Raw genomic sequence first — 12,732 nt, 5'->3', positions numbered from 1 at the left:
GCCCCTCCCTATCTCTGTAATCTCCTCCAGCCCTACAACCCCGAGATGTCTGCGCTCCTCTAATTCTGCCCTCTTGAGCATCCCTGATTGATTGTAATCGCTCAACCATTGGTGGCCGTGCCTTCTGTTGCCTAGGCCCCAAACTCTGGAAATCTCTATTTAAGCCTCTACGTCTCTTTACTTCTCTTTCCTCCTTCAAGACTCTCTTTAAAACATACCTCTGACCAAGCCCCTGCGCTAATTTCTACTTGTGCGGCTCGGTGTCAGATTTTTATTGCATAATACTACTGTGAAGCACTGTTAAAGGCGCTATATAAATACAAGTTGTTGTTGTTGCAGAACTGCCAAGTAAATGACTGCAGAAGAGAGAAACTGAAGTAGTACATTTTATAACATAATATATGTTCCTTCTACACTTTTGCAGGATTGCCTTCAGCAGTCAGAGAATAGCTCTTATTCCACTTCTAAGAACCGCATGTGGTACAACTTCACTTGAAACCAAGCCAAAACCACTGTATTTAGAATCCATATAATGGATTACACTGTGCATTGTTTCACCACACGGCATTACTAAGTGATGGGAATGGATTTATGCTGCAGGGATTTCCCAATATTAGTGAGACTGTAAAGAGGAGATCTATTGAGCACAGGCACAGTGCTGCATTATAGCAAGGTAACATTTGGAGGGCCAAATCACCCCATCTACTCTTGCGTTGACCTCTAATGGCTTGTCACAAAACACAATTGGCAGAGGTTTGTGGATGTACCAACCTGGCCTTTCACTCAACCAGGGCATGTGATCCAAGGTGAAGCTTAGAAATCTTTTTTATTCAAACTGCAGTGCCTCGAGTACCAACTTTCAGTTAAATCCCATCACCATTGAAGTTAATAGCCCTGTCTTTCATGTAGCGGGAGTTAAAAGAAATGTAGTCCTTTATTTTGTTGGAAAAACCTTGAAGTTTGCATGGGTAGAGCTTTCTTCAAAAACTGTGTAAATATTGCACAAACAGATTTTTAAAATAGAGTTGCAGAGATGTGTTTTTGCTAACCTAATCCTTTAAACAGTATAATTATAACTGTACTGTTTGTTGAACTATTCTCAAAATTACAAAAGTACTCTGGCTTATTCCAGAGTAATTTTTAAAAACTAATTATGCAGGTCTGGGATACAAAAGTTATGCAGATGGTTTAACTTAGCAGTTATGGTACACACGTCCCTTTTAAATGTGTCCGTAACACACACACCTTGATTTTCTACTTTGGCTCAAATAACCATATAATTCACTTTATGGTAGAGAAAGCTGCCAGTGACCAGATTATATATACCCTGCTACAGCCAACAAATAACATAATTAATGCATAAAAAACTCAAGAATTCTGAAAACATATTTTATGTTTTACCAGTGTGTTTGCCAACTTTTGCCTCCCCGGGCCTTCTGTTTTTTCCAGCAGTCTCGTCTTTGTCCTCTCTATTCCCGGCTATCACCATGCTAGCTCTGGGAGGCCTTTTAGTATTCTAATGATCTTCCCGCCTGCATGAATTCCTCTCGCCTTTGTGCTCCTGTTGGGGATATCCCACTGTATTTATATCTGGTGAGCAATGCCATGGAGAACCAGCTAATTCTTACTAAAATTTAAGAAGAAACGCATTCTGTCGCAATACTGTCACTGGACACTCTCTATTAACTATTTAAATTACTCCAGTTTTTGGAACTGTAGATGTTCACTGAGATCATAATTACTTTGAAATTCACTGTATTTGGTTAAGCAGGAAGTGTTTGGAGTGAACCACCTGTTTGAATTGTGTATTCTCAGCTTGTGCATACATAATCTGTTTGTTTTGATCTCTGTAGTCTTCTGTGGCACAGGATCGAAACAAAATAATGGAAGTGTGTGTATTTGTAACTAAACTGTTCCTGTGCCAGTTCCAGCTGGTGTGGCAACAACAGAGAAGCTGACTCTTGTTTCTGTTGGTTCAGATGCTTATTGTTTGATCAGAACTGTATGATTTTGTGGAGTTTCAAGTAAATAACATCAGTTATCATCACTTGAAGTGGATCTTTTACTTTGGTGGGGGGATGTAAATGGGAGCATTCTATTAAAATGATCTGTGCTTCAGTGGTGCTGCTTGGTTGTGGCGTGTAGCATAGGGAAGGGGATTTTTCCCCAAAACATGTTGCTAGATCCAGTGTGTCAGGGCAACAGTTGAAGATGATGTGCTTTCTTAGGCAGAGAGGGGGAGTCCATTTGTGCTGCTCTTTTCTCCTAGTGGCTAGCTTAGGAATAGCAAAGGCTGAGAGCGTTGCTCCTTTAAGTCAGGTATGTTGAAACTGAGAAATAAATTGTAGTCATTCACAAGGGCAATTAAAGTATTGAAAAGTTTCCATTTTGTTATTATATGGCTCCTCTTGCAGTGAATGAAATGTTCAACTGATCTTGTGAAATTCCCATACTTATTTACTACATAACATTCAGCGAGGCAGCTCAAAGTAAAGAGGGGCAGTATCAAATTGAATTGTTTTAAAGTGCTAGTTGGCTGTCCAAATTTCAAAGTGCAAACAATGGAAAGGAACATAGGAACAGGAGTAGGCTATTCAGCCCCTTGAGCCTGTTCCGCCATTCGGTGAGATCATGGCTGACCCGTATCCTAACTCCAGCCACCCCGCCTTGGCTCCATATCCTTGAATACCGTTGTCTAGCAAAAATCTATTGATCTTCGATTTTAAATTATTCATTGAGATAACATCTACTGATTATTTTTTTTTGCGGGGGTTGGGGGGGACCTTCCACACTTCAACCACCCTTTGCACAAAAAAGTGCTTCCTAACTTTCCTGAATAGTCTGCCTCTGATTTTTACGTTATGCCCCCCCACACCAGCAGAAAAAGTTTCTCTCTTTCCTATCAATTCCTTTCAAAATCATCAATCATATCAACCCGTAACCTTCTATATTCCAGGGAATACAAGCCGAGTTTATGTAATTTCTCCTCGCAATCTAACCCTTGGGACCCTGGTAACATTCTGGTGAATCTATGCTGCACCCCTTGCAAGGCCTATATGTCCTTTCTAAGATGCGGTGCCCAGAACACTGTACACAGAACTCCAAATGTGGTCGAACCAAGGCTTTGCAAAGTTGCAGCAAAACTTCCTCCAGGTTATATTGTAGCCCTCTAGTTATAAAGGCCAATATTCCATTAGCCTTTTTGATTTATTATATCTGACAGCTCCATTTCAGTGATCTGTGTACATGGACCCCTAAATCTCTGGACCTCCACTGTTCCTAGCTTTTCACCATTTAAAAAAAAATACTTTGATCTATCATGTTTTTGTCCTAAATGTATAACCTCATACTTGCCTTTGTTGAAACCCATCTGCCACAATATCAGTGTCTCTAATTTTGTTACCATCCACACCACTTACTAAGGCACCAACCTTTTGTGTTATTGGGAAACTTGGATATATGGCTCCCTTGTGTTATCTAAGTCATTTATAAATATAGTGAATAATTGAGGCCCCAGCACAGATCCTTGTGGGGCACTATTTAACCAGGGGAGGAGAGGAATTAGGAAGAAGTGTTGTGGTATCTGGTTCTGATTGCTATCCAGTTCCCATTGTTGGAAGGTGCAAGTGTGAGGACTTGGATTGGCTTTTGGCCGTGGTCCATTTCCTCCCTCCGTGACTCCTAATGATCACACTGGTCACAGTCAAACAGCCTGTTGAAACTTGTTTTCGAAACTTGTACATCAAGAAATGTCATTTGAGCAAGAAACTAGAGAACTTCCAGTACTGTGGCACTACATCCCTACGTTACTGGATGAGAGGGATAGTCCCACCCTCCTCATTGTTAGTTACTGTGCAAATGCAGTGCGCTACAGAGTAGTACAAAGACACAAAAGAAAGACTTGCATTTCTATAGCGCATTTCATGTCCTCGGGACATCCCAAAGCGCTTTACAGCCAATAAAGTACTTTTGAAGTGTAGTCACTGGTTGTAATGTAGGAATGAGTTCCCAGTCTCTGTAGAACTACCCTTCCGGCTTCCCTCAGAAGGAAGGATCGAAAAGTCTTGTCCCCTTGCATACTGCAGGAGCGGTATTGGAGGAACTGAGCTGCCCTGGCTACATGCTCCACAAGGGCAGAGTGCATCTCATTGAGGCTGGAACTTTTCCGAGTATTAGAGCAAGATTTCAGTGAGGCTTACTCGTTGAGTTTTAACAAACTGAGCCTAGGTTGACTTCCAGATTTTTGATTTTAATTTTTTTTTCTCTTCACAGATTGTACCATGTCAATATCTGTTGCAACCTGTGAAAAATGATGATCGGCACCTGTACTCCCAGCACCTTAAATCGCTGGCGTTTTCTGTCTTCACTCAATGTCGGAGATCCTTACCACCCTCCACCTATGTCAAAGCACTGACTGGCTTTGGCCCAGGACTGGCCTTAGACAGCACCTTAAAGAGTCCAGATGTAAGTAATGTGTCTAGAGTCTACTTTTTTAAAAACTCTTCATTCCACATTCTCCACATACCATAGGAGTCTGCTCTACTTCTGATTGGCTCCAGGGGAAATTCCACCAATGTGGCTACTATGACTGTGTGTCTGTTTGCTTTTCCCCAGCCCCAGCTTTGAATGTGTTGCTCCTACCATTGTTTGCTTCAGCTCTTGTACCTGGCTGCAAGAAGTGAGTGGTGTAAGTTTCCCCTTGGGCCAGTGTGTCGTGTTCCTGATAAAACTTCCGCTTGCTTGACATTTTTGGAGTGCGCTGCTTAAAGGGAATGCCAACGGCAGAATCTCTTCATCCTCTGATTTTTGATCCGCTTTGAATAGAGAACATGGCTGCCTCAACCCCTTTTTACAGCGCCTCGAGCTTTGTAATGATTGTAATCGCCCCTCGTCAATAATAGACGGGCATGAAACATGTCTAAAAGGTCTGTCACCACAGCACCGGGAATTGCATCACTTACTTTGGGGTCTCTGAATGTACCTGTAAGGGGCGAATATTCTGCTTAACCTGTGTGTAGTGTGATAAAGCAGAAAGCAAAATCTGGAAAACTGAGATTACAAAGAAACAACTGTAGGTTTTGACCTCGAGTCTTCTGGCACGGAATCTCTCCCTTAGATTGGAGCATTGTGGGCATCTTGCTAATCCTGGCTGTGCATAGATATCCATAGGTATCAAGAGCACCGACGGTGCCTATCTGCTGGTAACAACGCCCAACTAGAGACTGCGCATAGAGACCAAGTCAGCAAAGCATGCCACCAACTCCACTGGCAACGCTCACCACCGGCCTGAATTTAAATCCCCCGGCACGTGTTGCAAGTTGACACTGGTTAATTTACCAGGTAGATGCTGAAGAATCACTGGCATCACACCCCACTGACTGCTCATCAGCACTGCGGCAGCTCTGGTGCCATCGCGTATCTCGGGAAGGTCGCCAGTGAGGTCATCCTGCAGTACCTGCCAGTTCTGCTGGACGCCCCCTGCAGGGTAAAATATTCCAGTATATCCCATAACGAGAGTAAATATCCTAAACGTGCACGACCCGCACACGCTGTGCAATCCCCAATGGAACCGCCATCCCCATTAAAACCATACGCTCTTGGAAAATGGGGCGATTCTTGAGAAATGTGCTGAATCTGTATTGTACACAGGGCTGGGGTAGCGCCGAGGACCTCCTTGTTACGTATCAGTGCCACACTAAGAGGTGCATTTGCTCCCTGAGCTAATTGTGGAGCTGAAATGTTTAAAATGTGACCCAATTCTGAACCTGTTTTTTTTTTTTTTCTTTTTCGCTACAGAGGCCAGAGTGTTTGCGGATTTACAGCCCGCCGTTTATCTTGGCTCCAGTGAAGGATAAGCAGACTGAGCTGGGAGAGACATTTGGAGAGGCTAGCCAGAAGTACAATGTTCTTTTTGTTGGCTATTGCTTGTCACATGACCAGAGGTGGCTGCTTGGAACCTGTACAGATCTCTACGGAGAGCTGTTGGAAACCTGCGTCATTAATATAGATGTACCAAACAGGTATGCAGACAGCTGAAAAAAAAAATCAAAATATAAGCTAATTCACCCAGTCTAGTCGAAAGGCTTGTCTTGAAATTGCTAACAGCACAGACTAGCAGTTGTTTACAGAAAAAAACAAATCATCCTAGTCAGACCAGATTTATCTGTCTTCACATAGAAAGATTAGTGTATATAGAAGGTGTTAGTACATTTTTTTTTAAAAAAGCAGACATTAGAGACCAGCACCAAACACATGCTGGTAACACGTGGAGAGTCAGGTGCAAAGTACTCCCAATTGCTACTTAAAACTCATGTTAGCAGCCGACATGCTATCTCTGTGTGGCCTTGAGTCGTGTTGGCACCACCTTGGCTTAAGATATCTTGCAGCAGACTTGTCAGTCTTGAAGGTAATGGAAGATTGATTGTTTTGCTCTGCTAACACCTAGTTTTAGCTTTGTACGTGAAGGTCCCGCATAAAATTTATATGGTCAGCAAAAAGATTGGGAAAATTGGGAGATGGGAAGATAATCAGAAACAAGCCCAAGAGAATAATCCCTTTTTAAGGCATCCCAATCCACCTTTGTAACAATTGAACCCAGGGGTGAGTGGATCTCTCATTTCAGCCCACGTGGTGGTGCTGGCCCGAGTCAGTATTTCGCAGAATGGTGGGTGTGTATCTACAGATCTGACCATTTTGTGACTCAGCAAAATGAGTGTTTTGGTGTGCTGCAGTATTCGCTTTCTGCTCCTAGCTTTGCGGGTTTTTTTTTGTGACGCCCCTTTCTCCCTCCCCCGCAAGTCAAAATGCTGGGAAACTCCCCATGCACTGGAAGTAGCTGTTGATCCACTTTCATGGGCCCCAATCAAAATCCTCTGTCCAAGTGGCCAACGTTTGAGAGCCTGGGCAGTAATTGTTGGACTATTTGACCTAGAGTGGCGTCACAACCAAGCCTAACTACGACCTCACACGGGTTGCTGGATGTTTTTCTCTAACCCAAGCAAATAATAGTGCCCCTAGATCGATTATCTCCATGCAAGGAGCGAACCTGGGCCACCATGTTCTGTGCGGCTGAGTTGAGGTGGAAGCATTTTTTGTTCGATACAGGTTGGATCTCCCTGATCCAGGACTCCCTTATTCGGCACCACCCCTCTTCCGGCATGGTTCTGGTAGCAGGGGTCGCATGCGCCGAACGCGGCCGACCTCCACCCCGACCTTGGGGCTGCCCCGGCACTCTGCCTGGGGGTGGGGGGGGGGGGTGGGTGTCGCTCGCTCCAATACTTTGGGCCTACCCAGGGCACCGACCTCCGACCTCCTCCCTCCCCCCCCCCCCCCCCCCAATCTCTCGTGCTGCTGACCTCCCCTCATCCGGCAAAATCCCATATCCGGCACAGGCCAGGTCCTGAAGATGCCGGGTAAGGGAGGATCGACCTGTACCCAGTTTAGTTGCACTGCAGCAGCCTATAATACAGTTAGTTGCATTTTAAAGGCAAGTGGGATGAGTGAATCCATTTTGCACAGTTAAAGTCGTGATTTATGTTTTATCTGACAGGGCTCGAAGGCGGAAAGGTTCACCCCGGAGAATGGGTCTGCAAAAACTCTGGGATTGGTGCTTGGGCATCATGCAGATGACATCACTGCCCTGGAGGGTTGTCATTGGGCGTTTTGGGAGGATAGGACACGGAGAGTTGAAAGGTAAAAGAAATTCAGAGGAGTAAAGCAAATGAACATCCCACGGCATCCTGCAAACTGGCACATTGTATATTTATTTAACAATTTTCCTGGTATGTTGCTGGTAAAACATTCTCATTCTTGAAGTATTAGTTCCAGATGTGAGCACTGACTAATGGGGCTTGCTCTCATTATATGTGCACATATGAAACAGCCATATATATATATATATATATATATATATAAAAGAACAATTTTACCAGATCTGTACTATTGCTAACTTAATTGGATGATGTGCTGTTTTTTAAAAGGAATGTTATATCGTGTAAGAGCGTTTTGGGTCAAGCAGAGTTCAATTGTTTGGTGAGAGAACGGTGCATATTGGAAGCTGTTTGTACATTTCAGGCTGTAGATCAGCACTCCCCCTTGATATTGTTTTATATCTAACAATGCAACATGCAAAATACAGTGTGGTAGATGCAGTGTTATTCTATCTTCTTTATCACGACTGTGCTCTGGACTGTCTAGAAGTAAAATTATGAGACCTGGTAACTTGCATATACATATATTTAAATTTTTTTATTTTGTGTTTTTAATAATGCTTTATTATAAAGTATGTATTAGTGTTTTTATGTAGAAGAGCACTTATTTCTCCCCTTCCCTACCCTTCTCTCGTGGATACCAGCAGCCCTTATTAAATGGTCTTTGTTGATGCTGGAGCCAAGATTAAAATGGCAGGTTATTTGACCTTCGAGAGCTGAGTCCAATCTTGTTTTCACCTGACTTCTAAAAATGTATCTTTTTAGCGAGGCTCATTTGATAAGTGATCAGCAGCAAGGAACCGTGTTGTATTTTTTCTTTGGCTGTCTCCAGTGCACTGAGACCAATTATAGCACCATAACATGCCTGAGATCAGCTGACTAGGGACGTACTGGGAATTGAACTGATCTTTTAAGCCTAGAAATGTACTTTTGGAAATATTGGACACGTGCTTAGCCCTTTGATACGAGATTCCTTTATTGGTTCAGTGGAGACTTTAAACTACAGGTTAATACCTACATTAATATAGCAACCTACGAATGTTAAACATTCATCCGCATGTATCCTCAAAAGTAGCTTCTAGGCTATTACGCTGCACTGGGCAGTACATACAGCGACAAAGCCATCAGGAGAGTATTAGTAGAAACGCGCTTTAATCTCCAGTGCATATTTATGTTCCCAAGTGCTGTCTCGCCGGTTCATGCTGCTCTTTTTCATTTCCTGCAGACTGGAGTTGCTTACTTGGTCGGCGCACTTTGCAGTCCCTCAGCCGGCACCTGAAGGACACGTGCAAGATGTGTGGTATTTCTGCAGCGGATTCCCCGAGTATCCTCAGTGCTTGCTTGGTTGCTATGGAGCCCCAGGGATCATTCGTGATAATGCCTGGTAAGCATAGCTTGGGGAATGAATAAATCTATAGTCAGCGATTAGTTTCAACATGTAAGGGATGCAGCGTGTATGTACTGATGTAGTTTTACACCAGTATGATTTTAAAAAAAAATGCTTAACCTGCTAAAGATTGTGAATGGAACCTGTATTCTGGTCTGACATCTCCACTCTCCATTTGAACAGCAGCTCTTGGTGGCCTGGCAAATGTTTTCTTTTCATAATTTGCATGTGACGTGTGTGAGTTTAGTATTTGCTGATTTATACAACCACCTCTGCCTGATGGATGAATGGATGTTTGTCAGGTTGTAGTGGTGTTCCCCAAGGTCTGTTTTAAAAAAAAATAAAAATAAATGACCTAGACACGGGCGTAGGGAGCAGCGTTATAAAGTTTGCAGATGATACAAAACTTGGCAAAGTAGTAGATAGTGATCAGGATAGTTGTAGACTTCAGGATGGCAAATGGAGTTCAGTGCAGGGAATTGTGAAGTGATGCACTTTGGGAAGACGGTATACTATAACTGTTCACCTACACTTTTCACAATCATGCCAAAGAGACTATGGTGTCCAGATACACACACCCTTAAAAGGTGGCAGGGCAAGTTGATAAATTATTTGGGTTTATAAATCGAGGCATAGTACATAAAAGCAAAAGGATCATGCTCGAACTTTATAAATCACTGGTTAGGCATTAGCAGAAGTATTGTGGATAATTCTGGGCACCTCACTTCAGATGTAAAGGCCTCAAAGAGTACAGAGGAGGTTCACCAGAGACGAGAGACTTCAGTTATGAGCAGAGGTTGGAGAAGTTGGGACTTGTTCTCCTTGGAACAGAGAAGGTTCAGAGGTGGGTTTTGATAGAGTAGATAGAGAAAGGCTGTTCCCATTGGTGAGTGGTTCAATAACCAGAGGCCATAGATTTAAAATCATTGGCAAAAGATTTGGGGCTCAAACCCTGTCAAAGACCAGGCCCGCCCAAACGACAGCCGAGGGCCACCGAGAGACTGGGTGGTACTTTGCCTGGAAGATTCCTCTAAAAGAGGTGGCAGTACAGCCCGGCAGCCAAACGATGGCTTACACCGTCAATCTGAGCGGCAGCGGGCGGGAGCTCTCAATCTCCCCGGCAAATGTGCTTGCTGCCCAAGTGCTGCCATGAATGAAGTCGGGGCCCAGGGAGGGTGGAAGACCTGCAAATAAAAGCCATAGCAAAAAAAACACCGCAACACCTTCAGGGGACCTCATCCAGCTAAGTTGCTGTAAAAGAAAAATGTTTTAAATATGTTCACTAAACTTTTTTTCCGTTCTTCGTACTTACCGTCGGGGTTAGAACAGTCTCCTGCCCGCACCAATCTGGCAGCTTGGCGGCCGGGAGGCCACTTCCGCTACTTGGCCGCCAGAGAACGTCAGCGTGCGGTTCCCAGTTGTACTCCCCTCCAACCCAAGTGGAAAATGGCAGAGGGGAGACGGGCAGCATAGCTCGGCGGCGTCAGGGGGCAGTAAGGCCACCAATATCAGGGCCTTAGAGGGGAGATGAGATTTTCTTTTCACTCCGTTATTGGGATCTGGAACGTCCTACCTGAAAAGGTGGCAGAAGCTGATTCCATAAATAATTTTAAGAGGGAGTTGGTCAGGTACTTGAGGATGAAAAACTTAGAGTTACAGACAAAAAGCGGGGATGTGGGACTAAGCACAACTGCTCTTTCAAAGAGCCGGCACAGACATGACTGGCCGAATGGCCTCCTGTGCTGTTAGTTTCAATGATCTTCAACGGCATTGCCAAGACCACCACTGACAATATTCTGGAGATCACCATTGACCAGAAGCTTAACGAGACCAACCATATCAACACTGGCCACAGGTGTAGGGCAAAGGCAATGGGCAGCTCACCTGACCCCTCAGAGCCTCTCCATTATCCACACGATTCAAGTCAGGAATCTGATGGAATATTCAGCACTCACTGGATAGATGCAGCTGCAAAAATACTCAACAGGATTCACGGCATTCGAGACAAGCAGTCCGTTTCATTGGTACGCCTGCCGCTAGACTCGGTACCCATCCCTTCCACCACTGGTGCATTGTGCCATCTATAGGATGCACTGCAGCAACTCACTTAGCTTACTTGAACAGCACCTCCCAGGCCTGTGACCTCTACTCATCATCGTCATAGCTCCGAGTAGAGCGCTTGTTTTGGGAGTCTGCAGAGAAGCACAAGAACAGCCAAACCTTGAACACTGTCCCCTCCAAGTTCCCTTCCAACTCCTATGCCACCATCACTGAGTCAAAATCCTGGAATTTGCTACGTAACACCATTTGTGGGGGTACCATCAACATGTGGATTTGAGCAGTCAAGGAGAAAGCCCACCACTACCATCTCGGAGCAGCTGAGAATGGGTGAAAATTGTGGCTTTGTCAGCCTCGCCTATATCTTGTGAAGAAATTAGTTTTTTAAAAAAAAAAACTTTTACCCAAGAAAATAACTTAAATTCTGCATTAATTTTTTCTTACCAAATGCTTAAGGTAAAAAATAAGAATTAATAGTTATTTAGAAGAGGTACAGCCCTTCAAAATTAAGAGACAACTTTTAAAGGTGGGTAATGATCACATTCATTAAAGTTTTTTTTCCCAATGGGCCTAAGAGCAGCCATCTGTAGAGTAAGCATCATAGCTTCAGCTCCCCATAAACTTATAATTTAGATATTATCTAATCCACGCAGAGGCATCTTCCACCCTTCAATATGCAGTTCGGAACCTGGAGTAGGTAGGTCCTTCAGTGAGTTCACGGGTGTTTCAATGAACTCCTCCATTTTTGGCGTGGAAGCAAGTCATCCTCGATTTGAGCCACAGCCTAGGAAGAACAACGTAATGTTCCCTGTAATTTTTTTCATTGTCCCCTTTTAACAGGCTGCACGGGCCATTCACAGTTCCACACATGGGCATTTGTTTCTATTTAGAAGCCGGCCCACTGGCTCTGCGGGAACTCTAGCACTGCGTGGCCACCCAGTTTAAAGGGAACATTGGCTGGCTGTCATCAAAAAGAACCACTAGGCCAAATATTAAAAGTGAAATAGAGAGAAGAGGGCCTTTATGATGCAAAATGTTTGAGCACCACCATGGGGCATCATGTACTGGTAGGTTTTGGTTGCGTCTGTTAAGTGTTGAATTTTCCCCTCACTGTGTTATGGGGATAGGTCCACTGGAAAACTAAAGTGCTTCATCACATTGAGCAGGACCAATGCAGTTACCTCTATCATATTTCTTGCCTCATACGGCCACAATAATCGAGAGTTGCCTCCAGCAGTGCACATTTTATTGGAGGGAATCCTGTTCCGTTAAGGACCTGATGATGTTGCCATTGAGGATACCAAAACCCTCCAAATTAGGGTTTTTTTACCAGGTGACTGCCGACTTCGAAGCTTAACGCGCCTTTTGGTATTTTCTGTTGGATTGCCTGAGAGCAAGTTCACCCTATAGCCCTCCTGTAGAGACCTTGCCTCAACATTGGATGGTCCCAACAGATTGACACAAGTTGGGAGTCTGACTGACTGCATTAACTGCATACAGATGATCTTGAAGATAAAGGTATTGCAGTTACACAGTTGGTTAAAAGTGTTTGTCATTTACAAGCAATTGCTTTTGCAT

General features: G+C 44.0%; 1 protein-coding gene across 1 annotated transcript in view; it reads left to right on the top strand.

Moving 5' to 3' along the window:
• med13a (mediator complex subunit 13a) overlaps window positions 1-12,732 on the top strand; it is a 129,892-nt gene that overhangs the window by 103,469 nt on the left and 13,691 nt on the right. Inside the window, exons 23-26 of the mRNA XM_070858001.1 lie at window positions 4,273-4,464; window positions 5,797-6,020; window positions 7,550-7,692; window positions 8,935-9,093. Of these exons, the coding sequence (XP_070714102.1) occupies window positions 4,273-4,464; window positions 5,797-6,020; window positions 7,550-7,692; window positions 8,935-9,093 (718 nt within the window). The remainder of the gene's footprint in view (window positions 1-4,272; window positions 4,465-5,796; window positions 6,021-7,549; window positions 7,693-8,934; window positions 9,094-12,732) is intronic.

This window comes from Pristiophorus japonicus, chromosome 16 (assembly GCF_044704955.1).
Source record: "Pristiophorus japonicus isolate sPriJap1 chromosome 16, sPriJap1.hap1, whole genome shotgun sequence".
NCBI classification, from domain to species: Eukaryota; Metazoa; Chordata; class Chondrichthyes; family Pristiophoridae; genus Pristiophorus; species Pristiophorus japonicus.
The sequence above is the reverse complement of the archived record's forward strand: the minus strand, read 5'-3'. Positions and strand labels throughout refer to the sequence as shown.